We start from the raw sequence: 24,958 nt of genomic DNA, 5'->3' as shown, positions 1-24,958 counted from the left end.
CGCTGATTTCCTCCTGTTTGAGAAAGCTTCATAAAAAATTACTGAACTGTTTGTGTAATAGGACAGCCCCTTGCACAGATGTTTCCTGTCTGCTAACTTTCCAGTGTTTTGAGAGGTTGTCACAGGAAGGAGAAACTTGTTTGAAATTCTGGAAGCCTGTTTTGTTTGTTTGTTTGTTTGTGCAAAGGGGAAAATGAGTGCTCTACAGATGAGGAGCTGCAGCAGCCTGAGGAGATCCAGCCTGGTGAGCAAATACAGGTATTCTGCCTACAGTCTTCAGCTGAAATGATTAATTGGGAGCTAATTGAGCCCTGCTCTAAGGGGGCTGATGGACAGTATGAGAAGCCATGGGCATGGGAATATGTGCTGGTGGAACTGGGGACAGCTGGCCCAGATGCTTCAGGTCATGAAGGCAGTGCTGCTTGTGGTGAGAGAGCTCCTGGGAAGAGTAAAAGAAGGAATCATCCCTGCTGAGATGCACTGAGTACACTGGACATTGCAGTTGTACTGAGGGAGACTAGGCATGAAGTGTGTCTCTGATAAGAAAAGCCACTTTGGGTCTATATTCAGAAAAAAACCAAAAGTTTCACTCTGATGTGGGAACAGTCATATTGGACTAGGTAAAATAATCTACCTTACCTATTATTTTGCCTCAACAGCTCTCAATAAGAGAGGCTTAGATTAGAAGGACAGTGGCAAACCTGGAGCAAGCTTTCCTCCTTAGGTCATTCCCAAAGAGAACAAGGCGAGCCAGAAGCTGCAGCTGGTCTGCTGTGTTTGACGGGTCCAGTTGTATCTGTGTTCTGGGTCTGAGAACATTAATACTGATGTTCTCCACAGTAGAGTCCTGTGATTTTAATTACACTTGCAAGGAAGTGTCTCCTTCGTGGGTTTAAATCCCCTGCATAGTAATTTCACAGCTGCCTCTAAGAATGACAAATACTAATCTTTTTTTTTTGCCTCTTTCATTATGTACTTGATGTTGTAGACATTAAACATTGCTGCAGAAATTGACCTTTCTCCCTTCTGAAGTGCCAGAGGCATCGCAAAACCATGAGACAGGGAGGATTCTGCCACAGCACAAACTTTCAGACAGACATGGTGGCATTCAAAGCTGGTTTGGAGCAACAACAGATTCAGTCTGGCATTTCCTTCCCTTAAGGGGCAATTAAACTGTAAACTCACAGAGAAGTGCCAGTTCTGGAGATCTCATGGAAATCTGCAGGGGGACGTTTCTGCAGTGACCTTTGTCTAATGATCTTATTAAGGGCCGTAAACTTCCAGCCATTCCCTGTCTCCCACACACTCTTGTGTGATGGGCATGGTTCAGCTGGCAGCAGCATGGGCTGCTGCATTTTGGTCCTGTCATGCTGAGGAATTGGGCTGTTGGCATGCTGCTGTTCTCAGAAGTGTGGATGCTGCTCGTGTGCTTTCACTCGAGTATGAGTCCCAAACAAAATCCTTTGAAACCTCCGTGGATCATTCTCACCCTTCCCGCCTTTTTCAGTTATTTTTGCAGAGAGAAACCTCACATAACCAGAGTGTTATATGAGGATTTCATATGTGGTAGTCACCATCCTGACGTGCTCCAGGCAAGGAGGTGGTGGCACTGAAGCCCAGCCTTTGTGGGTGCAAGAGTGCTTGAGACAGATTTCTTAGTACTGAAACCAGAGTCAGGAGCTGACAGTGGGAAAAGGCACACAGGCAATGTTGCTCACATTCAATAATTTCTGACTTCAGCTAATTTCCAAATTCAGCAGAAGCAGGGAACAAACAGCTTCTCCCAGAGGAATATAATTTCTAGTCAGCTGAGAGCTGGGATCTTTCCTCTAAAGGAGGCAGGGCTTCCCAGTTCCTGGCAAGTTTAAAACTAGAAGCCATCAGTCTGGCAAAACCCCCTTGGCAAATCATGAATGCTCATGAGCTATCAAAGCTCTGCAAGGAAATGAATCTGCTCTGATTTATACCAGTGGGAAATCTAGCCTTTAATTTTAGTTCTTGAATTAGCAGTTGTTTTAATCACATGAACGCAGTCTGCCAGGTTGTTAGGGCCACATATGCGAAACGCAGAATTATTGTTTCAGTGGAGCTCGAAATATGCAATGTTTCAGTAAAGCATTTTTATTGGGTTTACGGACCATTAAGCAGAAAGTGTGATGGAGAGACATGCAACAGCAAAACAGAAGCAGGAGCAGCCTTCTTCATCACTGCTTTGAGCAATTAGGGAACAACTCGCAGGTCATTCAGTATTAATTGGCCTCCTTTGGAGCTTGAGTGCTTTATGAATGCTATTATACAACTTGATAGCAGTGGGCTCGAATCAAAGACCCTGATGATCTCTTTCCCTCTGGTGTCCACTGTTTCTACATAAACAGGGCTTATTCAGCTGCTTCTGTTGAGCTCTGTGGAGTTACACCAAGAAAGAGTTCAGCCGTTCCGGTTTCTACCCAGCAACAGTCAGCAAACACTAAACACCAGTTCTGCCACATGTGGAATTGTTTCTCTCAGATGTGCCGGAGGGAGATTTCTCCAGAATATCTTCCACTGTGCACTCTCCCCTCACTTCTCTGGTAGGGTTGAGTACTGAGCCATTTTGAGCTTCATGTTAGGAGTTCAGGGAATCCCTAGAGGAGACACTGCATCTCTGGAAAGATCTGAAATGAGATTTCCCAGTTATTTCTTTCTATGGGCCCAGGCAGTCAACACATCTGATCAGCGCTGCTTTTCTGGCACCCTCCTGCCCCCTTGCTCAAACAGTGCAATGTGCTGTTGGCTTTACTCAAGCTAAAGAGAAAACAGAGTTGTCTTCCTTGTCAGAGACAGAACCCCTTTCTGCAAAACTTGTTTTTGCCTGAATTTCTAGGATGACCTACAAGGTGAAATGCAATATGGTGCAGTAGAGGATGATGCTGTATTAAGAATACTCAGGCTGGAGTGGTGCCTAGAGAATAGAGAGAAGTAAGTGTTCATTCCTTTTCAGTGATTTATCTCTTTGACCTTTGTTTTTTGCCATCTTTGTTACCTTTCTCCTTCTCTCTCGATCATGAAAGCAGTAATTCAAGAAAGAGGGGAGCATGGTTGATGTTCAATCAGCTCCAGCCTGGTTTGCAAAGGGTTCTTCCAATAAATTGGAGAGGAGCCTCTGTTCAGCTGTTGCTGGCAGCATCCAGTCTGGTTACAGCAGGTGGGGGCACGGAGAGCAGATGAGGACATGTGAGTGTCAGCACCTCTTCATCTGTGGGTGGATTATCTATGATCCATCCAGTGCATAAGCTGCAGTTTGCTGTGCTTCCTGTGGTTATCACCTCCACAAACAGACAGAGGTTGGCTTCTTAATATGGGAGTTAAGGTTTTGGCTGTGCTTGCAACCGAGGTCTAGCATTAGGTGTGTTTTTAGTTTAAGTGCCTTTAAGTGTACCTGAGATCTGATTGCCACTTGAAACATCAGTTTTGCATCTGGGGAGGATTTTCTTTTAATTTGCCAGCCCCCACACCCTGGACGTTCCACTTCTAGAGGTCCTGGCTCAGCACCCCTCACTGCTGGCTGCCCAGCAAAGACTCCCTCCTGCATCCCTCCATCATCCCTCCAGCATCCAAAGGCACCGCACACCAGTTGTAATTTTTTTTTTTTTTTATTCGTAACGTGCGTTTCAGACCTCTTGTCTTTGAGAGATCCGTGCCTCGCTGCAGCATCGAGAGCCTACATCCTATTCCTTGGCGTTTGGCGGTGTCTCCCCTTCTCCCCTGCGGCGGCCGCGCTCTGTTCTCCTCCCCGGGGCCGCCGGAGGGCGGCTGGGGCTGACCCTCGGCGTAGTGGGTTTTTCCTCTCCTTAGGGGGAAAAAAAAAAAAAAAAAGGGGGCTGTTCTGCTCCGGGCACCTCTGTGAGCTGAAGGGGGCGGGAGCTGCAGCCTTGAAGTAAGAAAAGGAAGAAGGGAAAGGAGCGGGGAGAGGGTGAGCGGTGCCGGATAGCGGGGCGCGGTGGGCTGAGCCTCGCTGGGGACCGCGGGTTCGTTCGAGGAGGAGGAGGCGGGAGAGGATGCGGCGGGGCAGGGATGCTGCGCCTAAACCCCCTTCTGCCTGAGGAGAACAACACCATCCTCCGAGGGGAAGGACGAAAGTGGGGAGAAGGCGGCCGAGCTCGCACAGAGCCTGCTGAGCTCTTCCGAGGACTGCCCGCCTGACACCCCAGCAAAGTTTCCGGACCTCGGTGACGAGAGGGGAGGAGGGATGTGAGATCCTTCTCCTCCCAGCGCACAGCTGGGCTTCCACCCCTGGCATTGCTGGGACTAGCCATGGCTTTGTCATCCCGGACCGAAGGGTGAAGGGGAGACCCGGGGCACCCGTTCTCCCCATCGCTTTCCCTGGCTCCACGTTCCAGCCCAGGTGAGTGTCCTGCCCTTCCAGACACCGAGGCTCTCTCTGGCCCTGCTGGAGAGTTTTCCAGCACTTTGGCCAGAAAAAAAAAAAAAAAAAGTCGTATGCTTCTCCTGATAGCTAAAGAGTGCGTGCCTATGTGTTTGTGAGCGTGGCTGTGTGCAGGGGGTGGTTGTAGCTGTCTGACTGCAATTTCTGTTTGCTGATCACATTTGTCATTATTTTGCTGTGCCATCACACGTCTAGAAAGGAGACTCATCTGGGGTCTGACAAATATTTTGGTTGTGCTGTTGCAATGAGATGGTGTGGAAGGATGACAGCTCGATCCCCCTCACGACAACTAAGAGGAAAGCATGCTTAGCTGTACATGCTGCTGGTGCTGCTGGTATGGCTTTAGATGCTCCTAAAATGCTGGATGAATATGTCAGTGTGCCCTTTGAGCTCTAGGAAGTCTCAGAGATGCGGATGAAAGTCTCTCTTTGCCCCCCTGAGAATATAGGGAGGGATGGGTATTCCCCTGAAAGGAATCACTACAGCCTCTGGATCTCCATCATGCTAGCTTGGATATGCAGCTTTTATTCTTACCTAGCAGTGCTTGCAGTAGTGCATTTCAAGCTGAAATGTTGTTTGGAGAAGAAACCTACACTCCAACCCTTAAGAAAAGAACCTGTTTCAAACAAAGAGCCCAAAGAGAACTTTTTCCAATCCTGATGGAACAGGAGTCGCTCATTATAATTTGGCTGGAAAGTTGGTTATTTTTTTAAGCCATTGATTTTGCTGAAGTGAAAGGTAAAAGCTGCCAGAGTTCCTCAGGTATGTCAGCAGTGGCAGCTGACCCACACCAGTACATTCTTGTAGCTGAGATGGGGATGGAGAAGGACCCTGACCCTATTATCCATAGCATCAACCTGTGCTTTAGGAAATGACAGGAGAGCAAAGATGCTTTTGCTGTACATGACAATCAGAATGAACATGGACTTTGTGTTGTTGCAGGCACTTATGAGGTAGAGAATAGCACAAAGCGTTCTGTGGCTTTGGGTTGTTTTTTGCTTTATCCTCCACTGCTCTGCTGGCTTTCCCATCCCCATGTCATCTGGTTTTCCAACTGGAATCCCTTGTGTATAATCCCTGATGTTTTCCATGGAGATGAAGAAAAAAGCAAACAGTGATCTACTTTCTGAATGTTCCCAGTCCAGAAATACTCTCTTCTGTGTGCTGTTGGTTACCCTGTGGTGCGAGTGCAGGTCATGTCCCAACCCCATGCACCTCAAGCCTGTCTTCCAAGATAATCTGTCCCCAGGCTCATGGAAGAGGTTCCCCTTGGAATCTCCAGTGAGTCGATTGCTTTCTACTGGGAAAGGTCTGTTACCCCACGTAGCTGCTCCAAGCAAGGAGGATAGGAAAGAAGTTTTGCCTTGGACATAAAATGGCCAGAACACTCATGATGCAGCTATAGAAAGGGTGTGATAAGCCCCAGAATAGCTCACACAGTTTAAATGAGACCTCAGCCCTGACTTCTTTCTTCCCTTGTCACTTGCCAGGAGGCAGATAGTGGCTGTTTCCTGAGCAGTCACTTGGCACAACCTGCCAGCTGTCTGCCTGTCTTACGGGGGCCCAAGGAGTAGCCAGTGCCCCCTCTCAGTCAAGCTGCAGTGTGAGAGGTCTCAGTCCTTTACATTCCACATCCCTGTTTCTGTACTGTAGATCTGGTCCCCTCTCCTTCTATGAACAACCATGAATGCCTGGGAAGCTGATGGTGCCTGAACCCATCCTGAGCTCAGCTGGATCATCCTCTCATGTCATTTATCCTTCTGGAGTGGAACTGTGGTTCTCTTTTACCTGTTGGGGTGAGCTGTCTTTGGATGGACTGCCTTAATTTATCATTGTCAATGGTGCTTGAAGGCGCCTCTTCTCCTCCTCTGTTACTGCCTGGCCAGGTCCAGTGAGGATTTTGCCCAAGCTTAATCCCCTACCTTCAGGGTTCTGTAATGATGACCAAAAATTGCCAGGTAGAGAAAATAAGCTACCAAGGACCATGCTGGGTGATATCACTGCAACCTTGAAAGCAGCCGGAAACCAGCATGGTCTCTTTAGAGTGATCACAGGTGACTACTGAGAGATCCGAGGGGCAACAGCCTGAAGCTCCTCTTGAAAATCTGTCTCAGTGGGAGCCTGACCTCTGGTGATGCCTTGCCTAGGAGTCCAGGCAGCCAGCTTATTAGTGCATCCCACTGGAGCCCAGCAGCCGTGATAGCTGCCTGGCTCTCTCAGGAGGGGAAAATCTTTCAGAGTGGAAGCAGGTGAGGAGTCAAGAGGAGGAAACCTGGTGGAGCGAATCTGTGATGTGATTTAACCACGAGAAGCCACACAGTTCCCTGGTGAGCACTTTGCAGTGGGAGAATGCAGGAGGAATGGCCACGCTGGGGTGTCTGTAGCCTCTGTGTGTGAAAGGTTCAGAGTGGCATTCGCAAGAGCTGGTCTGTAAACAGTGTGTGTACGTGTGTCTTTAACCAGAAACTATCTTGCTGTTGGTCCAGGGCTGCTGAAGGAGGCAGAATCAGGGCTCCAGCTCACATCAGCATGCCGGGGTTCCCAAGCAGAACAAAAGGACACTGCTAGGGAAACATGCATATCTGTTAACCTGGCTGATGGAGAAATTACCCCTTTTCCCTTGCGCACTCTGAGTTTCCTGAAAAATCTTTGCCTGCTGAGAGGTGCCTCCCCAGTCATGCATCCCTAGATGAGGAAGGATTTAATCTTTTCATGCACCTGTCCCTATCAGCTCCAGCCGATGTCTCACTGAATATGAACTTCACTTGAAGTTCACTGCTGCACTCATTCAGGTCTAAACAAAAGCCTAAGCCAAGAAAATCAGATATGACACCCAATAAAGCAGCAGAGAGCTTTGCCTCAGTTGGAGGTGCTGGACAATTTTATAACCTAGGAAACATGTTGAAAATGTCCGGCTGATCCCACTGGCACATTTCAGGGTGACGGGTGATGGTTTATTGTTTGGTTTGTTGGTCTTATTTTTTTTTTTTAATTTAGTGGGTGTAGACTGTTAATAGCACAACAGTGATTCTTGGCTCTTGCAGTAGAAACTGTATGGTGTCAGCTTTCTGCTGACAACACTTTTGAAGGGGATTTGACAGCAGAGGGGGGAAGAAGCTAGGGAGCTAGACAGGGGAGCAGGAGAGAGCAGACCGCTGTTGTTTGCCATCAGGCTGGGCAGAGAAATGCTTTCCTGTCTGTAAAATCAAAGGCATCACCAGCAAACTGCTGACAATTTGGCTTCTGGCAATTTGACTTTCCAGCGAAGTACAGCAAACACAAAACCAGCTCTTTTCACATCCAATATCCTTCTCCATGGAGAAGCTGCTACTGTCAGTCAGGGCTGTGTGTTCCAGGCTCTTTTTCAGCTTCATCATCTCAGTTTCCATGAGCCTCCATCCAGGAGCTGGTGTTGCTTGTGCACAAACCTTATTCAAGCTCAGGTTTACAGTTGCTGAGGCAAACAATCTTCCTGGTCCCCTTCTGTGGGATCTCCTGTGATCACACTGAAGATGGTGTGATTCATGGTAGAAAGCATGGTCTAGCTGACAAAACACACACATTTGAATCCTTTTATGGATTCAAATTATTTTGAATCCATAAAAGGATTCAAATGTGTCATTTGGTATCTGTGGATGGCATCATCCATATGGATAGCCAAGCACACTGAGCACGCTGGGCTCAGTGCTCCAGGCTGAGGGTGACTGCGTGTGGCCACCATGATCAGGGAGAGCCCAGACTTGAGAGCAGGCTTGGATTTGAGCTTAGTTGCTGGCACGAGCAAACCTGGAGATGTTGCTGGCGGAAAGGTGCCTTTGGTTCACTGCTCTGACAGCTGCATGGTTCTCTGTTCCTCTCCAGGGATTTCCAGGCAGCAGGAGACCGGAGCTAGCCTTCTCATCACAGCATACACCCCGTGAGGATTGAAGTGACCACTGAGACCCATCTCAACATGTTCAGCGAAAAGAGCAGCGCCTCTTTGTCCCAAAAACCCATCCAGAAAAAGACTCGACCCCAGGGCCTCCCCTCCCCTGCTCTCTGCTGCGCTTGTGGACTTTGCATCATGCTGGCAGGGATCAACATCACTTTAGTGGGAGCATTTGCCTTTGGGACCTTCCTCCCTGTGAACAACCCTCCCATCATCATTGGACCCATCCTGTTGGTGGTGGCCTTCACGTTCTTCGGTGCCTGCTGCATCTGCAGCCGGAGGCCCCCCGCTCATGGGGCCAGGAAATCCAAACCAGGTTCCAACATTGGGCTCATCAAACCTGGCAACACAGCCTTTGAAATTGAAACTAGTGAGCACACGGTGCAGGACACCACTGCTGTTCAGCTGAGCCCCACAAATTCCCCCATCTCCTCCAAAAAGTCCACACCGGTTCATGAGAACGCCAAGACTTGCAAACTCTTCACCATGGAAGGCAACGGGCCAGTGGCCAAATACACCACAGGAGGAGAGGCCATACAGCTCAACTTGCCCAGGGACATGGCTGCATCCTAAACCCAGGCAGAGCTTTTGTCAGCAGCCAGCCAAACACTGCAGTGGGTGGGCTGGAAAACCCTGGTGTACCATCAGTCAGAGGTGTGGGGAAGGTGCTTGTGAGAAGCCAGTAGACAGTCAGGTCTCTCTGGACCAATTTAAGGGAGGAGGATGCAACAGCTGAAAAAAAAAAACAAACAGATTTTTGCTGAAACATGACCATTATTTGTTTTTAAAAGAAAACTGATAATGATGTTGCCTTGAAAAGATGACTCTGAGTTCCTGGAAATACACTGCCTTTTTTGGGGGAGCAGATAGGAGGAGGGGAATGAATTAATTTGTCCAGTATAACGTGGAAATGTGATGGTTGGAAGAGGAGGCTACATGGGACTGACAAATGACAGATCTTTCTTCTCGGAAGTGAAGCAATTCTTGGGCATAAAAGAAGCAGGAATGCAGTAAATTACAGCTTGCTGCTACTCAGTCACAAGATGATTTGAGCATTTTTAGTGCCAGACTTTTTGACAGTAGGGACAAAGCTATGTGTTTGCTATTGGAAAAGCATTGTGAAACAATCCCCCCCTGTTGAAAATCCTTGCAACATCTTGCCTTCGTTTGGGTGATTTTACCACCCATTCTAAGAGAAGGAATCACAAGGATCACAATTAGCCTTGATGTTTTCCTCTTTTGTTAATGAGTTTGAGCTGCAGCTGTGCTACTCCACGAAGTATTTATTTTGGAAGGTCAGGCAGGCTGAATCCTGGAGTAACCAGAGACTAACAGGAACCTGGAAGTGAAATTTTTGGGCAATGATTATGTACTGAGCACTAGGCAACTTCCTTCCCATATTCTTGTGGAAGGCTGGCCTGGGACACATATCACCTTGGGGCAGCGAGTAGATAACTGTGTGGGCTTCAGTATAGCTGTGCTGGAAGATGGTGAGAGGATCTCATTCCCTGAAGTGACTGTGGGATCCTTTACAAGGAGTGGATCTCCTTGCTGCAGGAAACGGGATGTTCAGTGTACTCGTGGTCTTTGAAAAGCAATGGGATGAGCTTGCAGATGGGAACTTACTGAGAGCTGTTCTAAACAGAGACACCCCCTCTGCCCTGGAAAGACCCCAATCTGATGAATTAGTGCTGCAAAGGATTTGTGTTGTGACAGGACCGCAAGCAGAGCTCTGCATGACCAGGCTGTGAGAGCCACATGACTGGTGTGCTGGTTAAGCGAGGGCACGTGTGGTCATGGGGGAGCTGCAGAGAAGCGCCTCAGTGCTGTGCAGTCCATGCATGTGGTGTCCTGGTTGCTCTGGGCAGCCACCGTGCAGCTGATGACCCCTTCGTGAACTTGGGTAGGATAAGGTGGGACTGAAAAATTCCTTCATGAAAGGTGACTGAACACTCAGTCCTAATGTGGGTCCTCCTTGAGCGCTGCAACAGTTTGCCACATCAAATAATTGAGTCTGGGATTTTAGCAGGGCTGGTCTATACTGGCTAGAAGGAGAAAAGGCAGGCTGGGGAGAAGGATATTTGTGTGGGCCTGCGGAGATGTGGGTTCAAGTGTTTGGTACAGCCTCCAGGTCCTGGGCAACTCGTTTAGTTGTGCTGCCACTCAGCTCCCTGCCTGTGCCAAAGGGAAAACACCTGCTCCCAGCTCCACTTAAAGCTGCTTTAGAGATGAGCAGCAAGGTTGGTATTAGCACACCCGAGTCTGGAGATTGCTTAGAGGTGGATGAGCCTGTGTGATCTGATCTCTGCATGATTTCCTTCAGAGCTTGCTCTCAGGGGTGAGCTCTGCCTCCAGCACCGCCTGCCATCGGCATACAGGAACTGCTGTGCTGAGCAAAAGGCTCCCGTGATTTTTGTCTGCCCGTGAGTGCTGTAGCTTGTTGGTGTAGGTTTGATTCCCAGCTTGCCTTTTGGAATAGCAAACAACAGTTTGGAAGTCCTTTAGAGGCTTTCCCCAAGTGAATGTAGTTACTGCAGCACTTTTCTTTGAGCACTTGGAGCCAAAAAAGTTGGTAAAATCAAGTGGTAACAGTTCAACTCCTTTTTTTATTCACTGAAGGCTTGAAAGCCAAGTCTGGAGTTCATACCGGAATCACTCCTTATCACAGCTGCACCGTGAAATGCTTCCAATGATGGATAATACCACGGCTGATCCCATACAAGTCAAAGGTCCTCTGGGCAGGAAAGAGGAGAGGAGCAGAATTTTGAGGAGTGCAGTTAGGAGTTTAGTGTGGTTCATTGGCATTGTGGCATCACAGCCAGTGCCATATAGGGAGCCCTGACACAGCCGTGGGACCTGGAACATCCTGTGCTGCCCATACCTGTGCTTTGGCACCACAAAGCCAGTGTTGCTCTGGGAGCTGAAATCCTGGGGACCCAAGAGATGACAACCAGCAGAGATGGAACCTGGGCAAGCAGAGGTGTAGGACGAGTGAGATGCTGATCCCCTGGTGCAGTGAGTCTGTCTGCCAGGCTGTCACCCCAGCTGCCTACCTGCAGAGCCAGGTGGGCACCAGAACATCTGCTGCCTTCCTGCTTTTGCCTTTTACTTGTCCTTCGGAATTTCCATGTCTATCTGTCTGTCTCTCCACCTCTGTGACCGGCTGTTACTGATGTTGTTGTGAATCTTGTGCCTCCTTGTGTACCGGAAGATAGGGAGAGTTTCTTGTTCTCCAAGTCAGCGTTTCTGGTGTGAGTCTTTTTTTTTTGAAATGCTATTTCTGTGTGTGCAACGTGGAATTTGGAAAAGACAGACCCATTAAAATAATTGCACTCAGAAAGCATTTGGCCTGCCTGCTTTTTCAGTCTAACAACCACCTTCTCCCTTTTCCCTAGATTGTGTGTGCCCCAATCCTGTCTGTATTCATTTTGCTTTGTGCTCCTCGCTCTCCTGCTTGATTTCCTAGAAATGCAAGTAGCTGCAAGGAAAAAAAAGCATCCCTGAGAGTTCATACTGCCTCTTGAATGCCACTTTTCCTTGAAGTCCTGGTTGTCTCAACACTAGTCCCACTGCCTGGTCCCACTACTATTGCTTTGACTAACTCAGGAATAGCCAAATTCAGCCTTTTTAAAAAATTTTATTTATGTGTCCATTAACTGCCCCTGGGTACCTGAACAGGCCAGCTGTGAATTGTGGGTCTCTGGTTTATCAGGGACATGGGAGGAGCAGGTTTCTGGCCTGGGGTGGGTGAGGACTGTGGGCCACTCTGACTCAGTCTCTGGTGATGGAGGACTGGACTGGATTATTTACCTGATCCCTCCCAGTCCTGGGTATAGATGATATTTAACACAGGGTGCAGGTAAGGGGTGGAAGCTGTATCTGTGTGTGCTTGTGTGTGTCTAGGATTGGTGCTGTCACCTTTCTGTACTCCTTCTGGGCTTAGCCCAACAGGGTCTCTTGGAGATGAGTCAAGGAAGGGTAGCACAGCGAGAATAAAGAGGATTTGAGAGCCTTGCAAATTCACCTCGTCAAAGGCCTTCTCCCCCATGTGCAGCCAAGTGATTTGAGACGAGAGGAAATCTCTCCGTTCCAGGCAGGCTGGCTGGTTAAAGACCTGGGAAATGAGCTGGCTAAGAAGGCTCCACTGACAATGAGTAAAATGAAAACCTTCTCCCCTCAGAAAGGATTTTTTTTTTTTTTTTGGCCGTTAGGAAGAACTCCCTGGAAAGGTTTTTCCTGTTTTTTTGTTTTTTTTTGTTTTTTTGTTTTTTAATAGTGGGACCAGAGAGAAAAGCACAGAGGAGGGTTTGCTGAGCATCCATTGCCATCCTGCTGGACTTGCAGCCTGTAGTACTCCTGCCACAGCAGCAGCTCAAGACTAACCTGAACCATGAGCTTCTCTCTCCATCTGGAATAATAAACCAGAAATATTACGTGAAATGTAATTAACTCTTTCAGATTTCCAGCCCAAATTTATCTGTGGCTGGTTTATTTCCTTTTATCCTTGTACCAACAATGGCTTTTAACCAAGATACTTTCTTACCTCCTGGAAAATTTTATCCCTGGAACATTTTAGATTTGCTGCAGATTTTCTAGAGCTTTCCTTTCATTAGGCTGAGCTGGTTGACCCCTTCCATCCTTCCCTCCTGTGAAATACTCACCCTTGCCCGGGAGCCCTCATTGCTTATTGCTCTGATTTTGGCTCAGGAGCTCCCTGAATGCTCCTGAACTGCCCTTGTTTTGCAGGACTCACAAGTTCATAGCAAAGTACAAACCTTCCAGGTCTGTCTTGTGCAAGAAATTGGGCATTTTTCCCTGGATAAGTCCTGGAAGAGGGAAAAAAAAGTCCATGAAAGAGCAAAAACATCCATGAAAATGTGAAATTTCCATTTGCAAAGTCCCTCTGATAAAAAAAAAAAAAAAAAGGAACTTTTATGTCATTAGTCTCCAGTGAGTCCATAGCAAATGTGCTCAACTTAGAGGCTGAAAAGCTGGTTTTCTCCCACTGTCAGATGCTGTCAGCTCAGCTGAGCTTTCAGCATCCAGGGAAGAGACCCCCAAACACCGCTGGCAGCCCCACTATAACAAGCTCCAGTAGAGGTTTGTATATTTGTTTAAAACTCCTGACTTTCAGACTGATTACCCCAAAGAGCTCCTCATTCGAAGTGGCCTTAGAACAATACCCTGGCCATGTCCCCAGGGTGATGTGAAGCCACAGCAGATGTTCATCCTCTGCAGCAGCACAGCCCTCTAAATGGATTAAGGAGATGGAGCATCTCCCTGGTGTCGTCTTACGCCGTTTGCTCTCACTCACTTCCTAAAGAAGCTGTGAGCTTGATTTTTTTAAATTTTAAAATCAAATGAATGAGACCTGCTCCATGCAGTCTGGGGGCTTCTGCTGTCCCAGCTGACCCCACTGCTGACCAGCAGGGAGGAGACCGCTGTTCACCCAGGCTCACAGTGAACCACCAGGCTGCAGGAGACAGCTGGACACTTTGCTCAGTCTCATTTACAAAGTTGGTACAGAAGAGATTTTGCTGTTTCCATCAGCAGATCTCCTGCTATTTCTAATCACTCAGTCTCTCTCTGTGGGACCTGCACACGCTGACGTGGCTTTGAATTCTCAGAGCGCAGAAACTGTCAGGGCCTGGGAGGACAGATGATGTTTTTAAAGGCATCCTTGCACGCAGAGTCCCCAGGAGTTTTTCTTGGGAGCCCATACTCATCTGGAAATTTTGATATCTTGAAACTGGCCTGTCCTGAGAAGACACTGGTTCTCATGATGCTTTTGCCAGGAAATAAACTTCCCGGGTTGCAGATGAAATTTCCGATCTGAACACTTGAGAATTGCTCTATTACTCAATCCTCCAGGCACCCCTAAAAAAAGACCTTGTTAAACTCTCTCTCTACATCAGGACCAAACTTCAAAGGCAGCTTTGGGACCACACTTCCTTATCAGACCCCTGTTTTCTGTCAAATTCAAAAAGCCAGATTTCTCTGCAAGAGTGCTTTTAATAAGCCTGCCTCTGGAGGACTGGGTACCCTCCCAAAACCATCACAGTTTGGGAAACCTGCTGAAACCTTTGCTGGAGTTTCTCACATCCATCTGCTGTGACAGTGAACACAGCGTCATACATAGCTCTCTGGCCCGGTGCCAGATGGATATTTGATGAAGTTCGTTAAAAGGTCTGACAGAAAAATTATTTCTTTTGCTGGCACACAGGCAGGAAAGAATCTTCCTTTGGAAACAAACCCTTCACTGTTGTTATCTCGGCATAAGAAATCAGTATTATCTGTGGTTCATCTTTTTATCTCCAGATGAGCCAGGCAAACACGATGCTGTCATTAGGACCTGCTCCCGTGGCAAGTGTCTGGTGTTTTATCCCTTTTGCTGTTTCTGGGTCTGTGCACTCTCCATTCAGAGGTAGACTCTATGTGTGGGAAGGACATGCTGCTGGTAAACCCAAGAGGTTTGGCTTCTGCAGCTTCCTTATGGGTGGGCACATCGCTGCTGCCTGTACCCCATGGCTGGTGGTGCAAATAAGCAGCCAGAGTTGGTTTCTGGGTTGGGAACCTTTCCCAGGGCCATCAAGTTCACTGGAGAAAAAGAGCCTTTGGCTGGCAATTATAGCTGCACCTGGGAGTGGCAGAGCTGTTTGACTTGGGAGGTGAACCCAGGCAGCAGAGCATGGAAAGATCTCCCAAGGCCACCCTCCCAACTTCACCCTGAGTGATGGTCTACAATTTGTTTTTCTTTTTTGTGCTTCATCTGAAGACACCAACCTGCTCCAAAACTAAGGCAGATTTTTTGCTGCATCCTTGCTGGATAAACCCATTTTCATGGCCATAAATCCCTGGAAATCACTCTACATGTGGTCTGACACCACGGATGTGACCAGCAGTCCCATCTATGCCCTTGCTGTTTCGCTATGTAGGTGCAAGTAGGGCAGTCCCTGCTCTGGGTAAAGAGAAAGACAGCAGGCAAGAAAGGAATTTGAGGCACAGAGCTGAAAAGAGGGTGTTTTCTTACTCTTTTCTTACTTAAACCTCAAAATACACCTTTTGGGTAGGCCAGTTTCAGACACTCAGTAAATGGCTGTAGATTCCCTTGTTTGGGGCAGCAGTTCCTGAGGGTGAGAAATACACAGACGGGCCTTCTCTGCAGGAAACTGAGGGATGAACTGACTGAACAATCCTCTTGGCTGTTGTTTTCTTGACTTGATGCATTTCTCTGGCACAATGCTGAATTTCCCAGCAGCTCTGGGCTTCATATATTTTTGCAGAGCCTCATTAAAAACAGAGCTTCAGTTCTGAAAATCACATTTGTTCTAAATAAGAGCTGTCTGCTGGGAGAATTAATTCCTCCGACTTAAGTCACCTCCCTGGAAGTGATGCCGTTGTCTTCGATTTCATGGCTCAGATGATTATGCTTTTCCAGCACCCAAGAATAACGAGATTAGGGAATTTGTGGCAATGAAGGCATAGAGGAGGAACCGGCTAAGAAAAAGGGAAGAGAAATTGAATTTTCCTGTTAAAAGAAAAGGAAATGCCTATTTCACAGAAACATTTTTACTTTTGGGAATAACAGCGGTGAAAACTCCCTGCACGAACTAAAGTGTCTTATTAGATCTATCAGGTCCATTGTCACATTCAAAAAGCTTCATGATCCTTAGGTACGCTATTTAAAGCTAATTTGGGAAGTATTAAATCCAGTCCTGAGAATTATAAATTAGTGGGAAAAAGGAGTAAATTATCGCAGTGAGATGCACGTTGGGTGTAACCGAAGCATCACTGCAGTGGAGGTACATCTGTCTTCTGCTTCTCATCTCTGGCCAGACTTTCCAGGGAGTTACTCATCCTCATGGGGAATAAAGGGGGGTCCTGGGGAGGAGGGGGTTGGAACTTACTGTCTAGAAGATGAGTGGAGCCACTGGGAAAAATTGTTCCAGAGGATTTGGTCGATGTTTGAAAATTTGAAGCTGTGGATGCCTTATGCCTGGAAGTGTTCAAGGCCAAGTTGGATGGGATCCTGAGCAAAGTGCTCTAGTGGATGGCATCCCTGCCTGTGGCAGTGGGGTTGGAATTACGTTATGTCATAGGTTATGGAATTAGATTTAATGTCCCTCCCAACCCAACCCTTTCTACGATTCTATGATTCCATCCTGGGATGGGAATGATTGCTGCATGAGCACACGTGGCACACATGTGCACCCCACACTCCTACTGCCAAAACTCAAAGCTGACATTCCTGTGTGACGCCAGGGATGGGAAGAAAACAACTCCTCTGGGAGGGACAACTGCTAAAGGGAAAAGCTCTTCTTTGGTGGCTCTGGGAACACTTTATCAGGACTAACACTGGCAACATCATTAGGCTTAATGTTTCTGTTATTTGTGCTGTCAGTTCTCCTAATGGTGCTCCAGCAGCATGGAGTCGAGTGAGTCATAAAAGTAATTATTATCTAGGCTATGGCACTGAAAAGACATTCGAAGTTCAATTCAGCACCAGCCCTGGTCAGTGTGGATGGTGTACATTCATTAATGAGCAGGTGCAAAGTGCTGAAGAGAGAAGAGGAGAAAGCCCATTCCGTGTGAAATATTTTGCCATATTATTCTTCACAGGCAAGAATGTAGCAGCAGGTGGAGGGAGTGAATAGGAGTAAGGGTGTACATCTTGCTCCTCACGTTTTTAAGTGCACATAAAAGACAGGCACTCTGGGTTTTACTGCATCAATGCCCAGAGTGATGTAGGCTCCCAGAGGTCAGGATGTGTATATATGAGGCAATATATATAATGTGTTTATAAGAAGCTGTGGCTGCCGCCAAAACCTGACAGTCTGAGTAGCAACAAACAGGCAAAAGAGAGAAAGGAGTGAACATTTGCATTTTGGAGGTAGGGAACTGAATGCAGCAGGAGATGATGTCACTAAGGTCACATAAGGATTTGGTGGCAGAGGAGGACACACTGCTTAAAGTCACTGCATCTTGTGACTTACACACCAGACTTCCCTTTTGCCTAGATGTGCTTTCTGCTGGAGGCACACAGTCACCCTTCCAGACAGATTCGTAGCTGAGGTGACAGAATCACATCAACTCCCTCCCAGTCATCTGTCCTTCCTCTGCCCAGGGCTCTGTACCTGCAGGAGGCTCAGCACGGGGCCAGAGCTGATGGAGTAACACCAAACTGGCAGCTCCTGAACGTTCCAAAGGCAAGAAAGCAAGTCCCAGCAAAGAGAAGGCACCAGCTGTATCAGTGCTGTTGCTGCTGACCACGTTCTCACCAGGACAGGTCACTCTGTTACAAAGTTGTATTTCACTCTGTAAGATTATCACTTTGCTCCCTCTGGGTAAGCTCTGCTGAGCTGGTAATTGTCCCTCAGGCAAATGGCAGAGCAAAAGTTCACATCAGCAGTGATACAATCCAGCCTGCCAGAGTGGGTTTGTGTAGGGTTTCTGGATTTTATTATTTTCCTAAGTATGTGGAGAGGGTTTTGTTTCGATTGGAGGCTAGGAGTGAAAAAACCACATTTCTGAAGTTAGGAAGATGGTGTTGGCTGAGATGAGCAGCAGCCACCTGGATCAGCAATTACAGACCCTCAGATGTGTCATGGGTCTGGGCAGGCAAGAGGACTCAAGGTACTTGGTTTGCATTCCATGAGCATGGGTCTGTGTTAATAAGACGAAAGAGCCAGTCAGAGGTGGTGATGGACTGTCTAGAGTGAGAATAGCAGTGACCTGTCTGCTTTTACGATGTGGGAAGCAAAACTGAAGGAATGTGATGGTGATGGGATAGAAACTTATCTGTATCAAGCCACAAACAATTGCCTGATGGACAGGCTCCATCCCCACGACCAGAGATGTGTGGTGAGCAACTTGTGTGTCCCATGGGAGCAGAGCTATGGCTGGACAGCCTTCCCCAGGGCCTCCATGAGGCTGTGCATCCCACCTCGGGGCTCTTGAACGTACTCTGGCATCCAGGGAGGACCTAAGAGTCTCCTTGCTCTTCCTAATCCAGAACTGATGTCCATCTGCCCCTGCACTACAGCATTTCGGACTGTGCTTTTACATTTGAGGTGTCGTCTGCACAGCCATTGCAACACAGGTGGGTACACGGTGATTCCTGTTCACATTCACAAACCTCTGGTGCTGTCAGGGGGTGAGGGAGCCTTGGATGAAGGGAATTTACCAAAAGGAAGGACTGAAGGGTTAAACTGGCCTTTTATTTCATATGAATGAGCAACAAAAATACCTCAAGCTCTTTTGACTCTCACAGTTCTTCCCCGTCTTCTGACCGTGCCTTTCCCTCCCGTGTCCAATATCCTAGAGAAATGAAACTCTGGCAGAAAAAAACATATTGGAAACCAAGGACTCTTACCATATGTCAGTGTCAAGGAGGCAACATATTCTAATCAAACCTGCTTTGGTGATGAGCTCTAGACAAGCTCTGGGCAAGGCTTCACATTTCAGCTTCACGGTTTATTGGGACCGCAGCGATAACTCTGCTTCTAAATGGAAATAAGTCTGTGTGGGCTCCTCAGATTGTTTCCATTCAGACTGATGCCTCCAGCTGCCCCCAAAAGCCAAGTTCCAGAGCAGCATAAAGAGCTTTATAGCCTTGGCTTTAATTAACTCCCTACAGCAAGAGCCACTTTGGCTGTAACGCGCAAGTGGCTTTCAGATATGCTATTTATCAGGTCCCTAAATGTAATCAGAGCCAGTGTGATCCAATTAGGCAGTGGCAGTACAGGATAGCACCATACAGCCTGCATGCAGCAGCACTCAGGGCAAGGAAATGCAGTGCTGAAACACTGCAACCTTCCCATCCAGGATACACTGTCATCATCCCTCCATGTCATCCCTTCAATCCCTTGCTGTGATTAAGGAGAAAGTCCTTGATGCTTTAAAAAGCACTTCAACGCCTACAGAAGGCTGAGCCTATAACTTTGTTGCATGTTAGGTATGCAAGCCTGTTGTCCCTTCCAGCCTGAAACGGAGTTTATGGTGCCAAGAGACCTTAAGGATCACCTAGATCCAAGCGCCCTGCCATGGGCAGGGACACCTTTCACTATACCAGGCTGCTCAAAGCCCCATCCAACCCCTGAACATCCCTGAGCATCTGTGGTCATCAGGCATGTCAAAATAAAAATTTCTGCAGCTATTAAAATAAAGGAAGACTTGCACTACCTTATCTAGTGTTGTGCAACTTCCCCTCCTCTTACAAAGAAGAAAACAGCAACCACAGACCTTTCTTCTCTTTTTGGCTCAAGGGAGCTGACTCCAACCTGCATCGTTCTGTTGGACCCCTTGCAAGCCCATCCTTCCTCAGAGCCACCTGTTTAATGCTGAGTTGATTTACATTTCTTTTAAGTGCTTGTGTTTTCTTCAGCAGATAGGCTGTGAGTTATTGCCTGATCTGCTTTTCTGTTCAGGAGGTTACAAGGGCCTCGTTAAACAGAACAGAATATGCAAAATGAAAGGTGACTTGCCAGTTGAGCAATACTGAAGATTAGAAACACCAGACAGAAAGAAAAGAGCTTTTACATTACTGCCTGCAAAGCTTTTTGCCCTGAGTTCATTATTTACATAAAATTATCATCAAGCCATAAATTTAACTGAAAACTGACAGTCTGAATGACAGACTTCCCCAGCAGTCAGCGTATGAAATAGATCCCATTCAGGTGAGCATCAGCTGTACAGAAGGTGGATTTTATCCAGACTGATTGATGAGGATGTGCCAACATCAGGAGCGCTGCCTGCTTGAGGGATGAGGCTCCTTAAAGCAGTGGCTTGTCTTTGATGGATGCCAGAGATCAGGTCCTGAGTGAGCAGAGCAGATCAGGTGGGATCTGAGCAAGGAGACACTTGATGCTACTGGAGATGCACTGGAAGAAATGTTAAGAGCAGAAGGCTCAGCTGAGGGGCTGGAATTATGGCTGGGGATTAGATCAGAAGTTGACCTAGGCACTATCTTGCTGATTAAACTCCTTGAAGTGTTTTCTTCTGCCTTTGATACATCAGGTGGGGTGTGTACCACAAAAGGAGCATTTAGGTTGGGTGCTGCCAAGGTTTGCTCTGAGTAGCTTCATCAGAAGTTAAAAGCAGATGCACAGAGGATCAGAAGGACTGGAGTTATTTTGGCACTGGGTGCAGTTGGTTCCTGCAGCAGCAAGTGCAGCCACCAGTGCCTGGGAGATGCTGTGAAGATAGTGGGGCAGTGAAGGCAAGCCAGCACAGTACAAGTGTTTGTCAGGAAGAGACAACATTGCCTATGAGTCTTCTTTCCCACTGAGTCACTGCTTTGCACCTCATAACACCAGATTAGCACCCTTGCAACTCCTGGGCTGTCAGGCTGCTGTATTACCAGCCTGACCAAGCCTAAGCCAGGTCTGCCCTGGTGCCCACAAGTGTAACCTCCTTCTCTGTACCTGCTTTGTTCCCCTCTACCCACAGCTCTGAGGACCTGTGATGAGCTTGGGAGCCAGAGAGCTGCTCTCTCCCTCCTTTTTTTTTTTTTCCCCCTCTTTTATATTTCTCTTTCAGCTTTATCAGGCGGTCTAATAAAATATACTGTCTCTCCCTATAAACCTTGCCTCTAGAGACTTAACCACACTGAGGTTGCTATAACAACAACAGAGCTCTTTGACAGCCAGAAATGAAGGGAAAAGGTATGGGAAAACCAAAGGAGAGTTCAGCAAAGAGACCCCCCCACTGTGTTGCATTATCCCTGCGAGGGGCAGGATGAGGCATCACATGGGAAAAGGCAGAGGAACAGAGAGAAGAAGCAGCACTTCTAGGGGGAAGGAGTCACTTGAGTTCTTGAATCTGCTTGGGATGTGCTGTAGGACCCTCCCCAGGGAGCACACAGAGCATTTCTCCTGAGTGTTTGCCCCATTCAGGTTAAAAACCATTCTCTACCTCCACACACTGAGTTTAGCATCGCTGGTCCCTGTTACTGGGCTGCTCATTCATAGAGCAAAATTCCCATTCCAGGCAGGAAGGAGGTAGATGACAAGGACTCTGATTAGGTGCTGGGGCAAACCACTTTCAGAAGGTAAATGGATTTTTTACGTGCCCCTGTGACTGCAGCTGGCCAGGAAAGGTTTCCCCTGCCCTTGGGCAGAGCATGTTTAAGCAGCAGGAGAGGGTCTACCATGGTTCCATGGGCTGAAAAGAGCCAGGGAGGGCCCAGGAGAGGGAGAGGTGGAAACTGCCGTCAAGGGCATGCAAATGCTGGTAGAGGGTGCTTGTCCTAGGAAGCAATTACTTAAAAGCATCAAAGAAATGGTAGGAGAGCCTATCTGGAGTAGCTGTAGATACCTACAGACAAGGATACTCTTCTCTGTCCTCTTCTGTTCTTTTTAGCTGATTGCAAATACCACAGTGAAGCTCTTCTAACTCCATCAGCTGGGGGTTTATTCGAACCAAATCTTCATTTTCCCCTCCCAAGTTATGGATTAGGGGCTCTGAATTGTTAAACATCTGAGGATTGCCAAGAATAGAGAGTTTGTTAAGCACTCTGAGAGCTGGGCATTAAAGAAAGTTAAATTATTGTTCTCGGATCCACCACAGAGATGAATATTTATGGCTCAATCTAGTTTTCCAGAGTCTCATCATTTCTTATGTCAACTATATTTTATAGAAATGTCCACAGGGAAGGAATTTACTTTTGTCCTCAGCCCAAACTAAACAAGCTCAAGCAGTGATTATTTGGGTTTTGAAATAGTTGGATCATTTAATCTCAACATTTATCGATCTCCATCTGCACTGGAATCCTGTGGCTAAACATCTGCCAGGCAATTAATAGCCTAGAGTACAAATTCATTACAGATTTATCAATAGGTACTGAGCTTCAGACTGAGAAAATTTTTTTTTATAATCTGCTTACTTTGGAGTATAAAAAAGAGATACAACTTCACACAGCTAAAGATACATCCAAGGCCATGAGAGAACTGCTCCCTGTCGTTGGCAAGGTTTGAAAGGCAGATCTATTTCAAGCCACATAGTTCCCAGTTTGGGAAACAAAAGGATAAATCTTTCAAGAAAACAGTCAGCATTTCCTTCAAAAATTGGATTTTGAAATTAAAAAAAAAAAAAAAAAAAAAGTCAAAATTTGAAAAAAACAGTAATAATGTCTGGTATTGCTGCCCCTCATCCCTTTCCCAGCCAGCAGCTGGGGATGAGTTTTGTAGGTCCTTCCCTGGCTGCACTCCCTCCTGGGGGCAGCTGCCTTCAGTGGCAAGCCAAGTGATTCCCACATCGGTTAATTAATTGTTGCAATCTGTTAATGAAGTTTAGAATGTACTTTGTGGGCCATCTGGACAAAAGATGATTTGTGAGGATGACTGCAATGTGTCCCTGCCTTTTATCCACAATAATGGTTAAATATGTACTAATTAGGGGGGACATGCAAACGAGTTAGAAAGAGCCAGGGCTCGCACTGATGGATTTACCAGTGAGTAGGAGCTGCAGCTCAGAGGAAAACCTATGCCTTTCTGAGGAGGATGGGGGAGTTGGCCCATTCTGAGCAGCCTGGCAGTCCAGACCATGCAGTGGGCTCTTCTGGGCCAAGGACAAAGCTCAGGGAGCAGGAAGGATGCTGAGATGGAGGGTGGCAGCAGGACTGGCTGACCCAGCTTCAGGCACAGTGAATGCTTGATAATCCCCCCACCCCAGAAGCTTCTCAGTATCCCCCTGCCAAAATCTGGCCCATACCTCACTGTTGTGGTTGGAAATCTAGAGGCAAAGGGTTGTCAGTTGTTCTGAGCATTGCAATTCATCACCTCTTAATATAACAATCACCAGGTGCCTGGAATATTATTTAAATGTATTTTTACTTCTTACACAGCATGGAGGTGTAAAAAAAAAAAAAAAAAAAAAAAGTGAGAAGGTATAGACTGGGGCAAACTCAGAGAAATGTCTTCTCTTTGGCCCCTGACCTTATCTCAGTCTCCAAATAATGCGATATTCAGCTCATCCCCATTCGTCAGAGCTCATTTCCCTTGCAAGGAAATAGAAAGTGCTCAGCTCTAATATATGCAGCAGTGACATACACGAGTGTCTGGAAGGGAATCAGCTCAGTCAATCATGAGCAATGTAAACCCTCTGTTGAAAACACCCTGGATCCACTTTGCAAAATGACTCCCATAAATGACAAAACAATATGCATGCACTCTTAAAGAAGTAAGAGATTAAACAAAGACCTAGAGCTTATAATCACTGCTGCTTTGGGGTAGGAATAATTTACAGTAAAAGACGCCTGCCTGATGTGTATTTCAGCAGTCTTGCAAGCTTTTCCCATTTCCCTTTTACGAGTCAATCCTTCAAATTTGTTTGTACCCAGAATAATTTGGAAAAAAACACCGCCCTCTCCTACTTACATCCTCTTCTACTTACCAGTGCATAGATCTGCATTCATAGGCCATTAGAGAAGAAATGGCTGCAGAATTATGACCACCCAAATTAACAAGTATTTGTTGTCTCTACAGCCAACAAGGCTGCCTCTAAAAACCTCTGAGCTGAGCAATATAGTATCCACCAGAAGACACTTCTGGTTAGGACTTATATTTAAAAGCTTTTTTTTGTGGGTTTGTTTTATTTTTTTTGTTTGGTTTTTATTTTTAATGTCAATATACTCATCTGAAAAGGAAAATGCTCTGTAGCCTACTGTCAGACTGGGTCTGAGAACTGGTGTTTGTCAGCAATAAGAACATTGATTGACCTTACCCATGGTCCAGAAGCTTTTGGATCACTGAGATTCCTCCTTCTGGGGGCTCATTCCCTCTGGGAACATATGTTAAACCAGCATCTACAAGGATTAAAGCAAACACAAATGTTTCTGCACCCCTCAAGCTCTGCCTTTGCCTGTCCTTGTTCACCAGTTGTTCCCAGTCTCCCGCACACAGACTTCTGTTCAGCCCATGAATGATCAGCTGCAAGTATAAGTTGCCTCACACAGTGGCTCTAACACCTATTCTTATCCCCTAATTCTCACCAGGCTTCCTTATTAAAGCAATAGGGATTCTTAATAGGGGGCTTCATAATTCTTTGAGGGGTCGAGCTATTTGAAATGAGCCCCCTCCCTGTGAGAGATCACTCAGAGCTCATCACTGCCTCTTCCCACTGTGCTGAGGACGAATGGTGTTTTATTTATAGGCAAGGCACAAAGCTCAAGGCCCAGGATGAGAGCTGCCAGCTCCAGAGACAGAAATAATATCTGTGATTGACCTAAATATCCAAGGCAACCGCTGACAGCCCAAACACAGCACAGGAGTGGAGACTTTAACGAATAAATGGGAGGAAATTTATATCCAAGGCTGCAAGAGAAGACCTTGGGAAATAAATACCCTCAGCCTTTCAGCAGCAACTGCTGAAGGTAGATGACCAGATCTCATCCTGCAATTACAGTGACCTCTCTGAGCATGGCAGAGCCTCTAGACCAAAGCCTCTGACTTGACAATTTGCAAACACCAGAAGAGACTCCAAACTGGCATTTTTGTTCTTAAATTTTGCATGGGCCAGCGTGTGCTCAGAAACATCCTGGGTCACAGGAGTGGGAGTCTGTGACCCTGGCTGTGAGGAGCTGCCATCAGGCAGGTGAGTCCTGAGCT

General features: G+C 47.0%; 1 protein-coding gene across 3 annotated transcripts; it reads left to right on the top strand.

The window, feature by feature from the left end:
* Window positions 1-3,862: 3,862 nt before the first annotated feature.
* Window positions 3,863-22,963, top strand: TMEM275 (transmembrane protein 275). 3 transcript variants are annotated; one of them, XR_003572350.1, is made up of 3 exons: window positions 3,863-4,384; window positions 8,288-10,257; window positions 22,953-22,963. XR_003572350.1 is itself a non-coding variant. In XM_027893616.1 (2 exons), exon 2 carries the CDS (start codon window positions 8,379-8,381, stop codon window positions 8,925-8,927), a length of 549 nt encoding a protein of 182 aa, XP_027749417.1. In that variant the 5' UTR covers window positions 3,863-4,384; window positions 8,288-8,378; the 3' UTR covers window positions 8,928-10,323. The 3 variants fall into 3 exon arrangements, 2 of the variants coding, with proteins under 2 accessions (XP_027749417.1, XP_027749432.1); XM_027893616.1 differs by lacking the exon at window positions 22,953-22,963 and having other exon boundaries at window positions 8,288-10,323; XM_027893631.1 differs by lacking the exons at window positions 3,863-4,384; window positions 22,953-22,963 and adding an exon at window positions 4,674-4,751 and having other exon boundaries at window positions 8,288-10,323.
* The last annotated feature ends 1,995 nt before the right edge of the window (window positions 22,964-24,958 follow it).

The sequence above is a fragment of the Empidonax traillii genome, unplaced genomic scaffold, assembly GCF_003031625.1.
Source record: "Empidonax traillii isolate 1590-97213 ecotype Southwest subspecies unplaced genomic scaffold, ASM303162v1 scaffold15:size5535645, whole genome shotgun sequence".
Lineage (NCBI taxonomy): Eukaryota > Metazoa > Chordata > Aves > Passeriformes > Tyrannidae > Empidonax > Empidonax traillii.
Note: the sequence above shows the minus strand (reverse complement) of the source record. Positions and strands in the feature narration are given on the sequence as shown.

Bases quoted from the DNA above. Each gene is read 5' to 3' on its own strand.
- TMEM275 (XM_027893616.1), top strand. From the start codon at position 8,379: ATGTTCAGCGAAAAGAGCAGCGCCTCTTTGTCCCAAAAACCCATCCAG.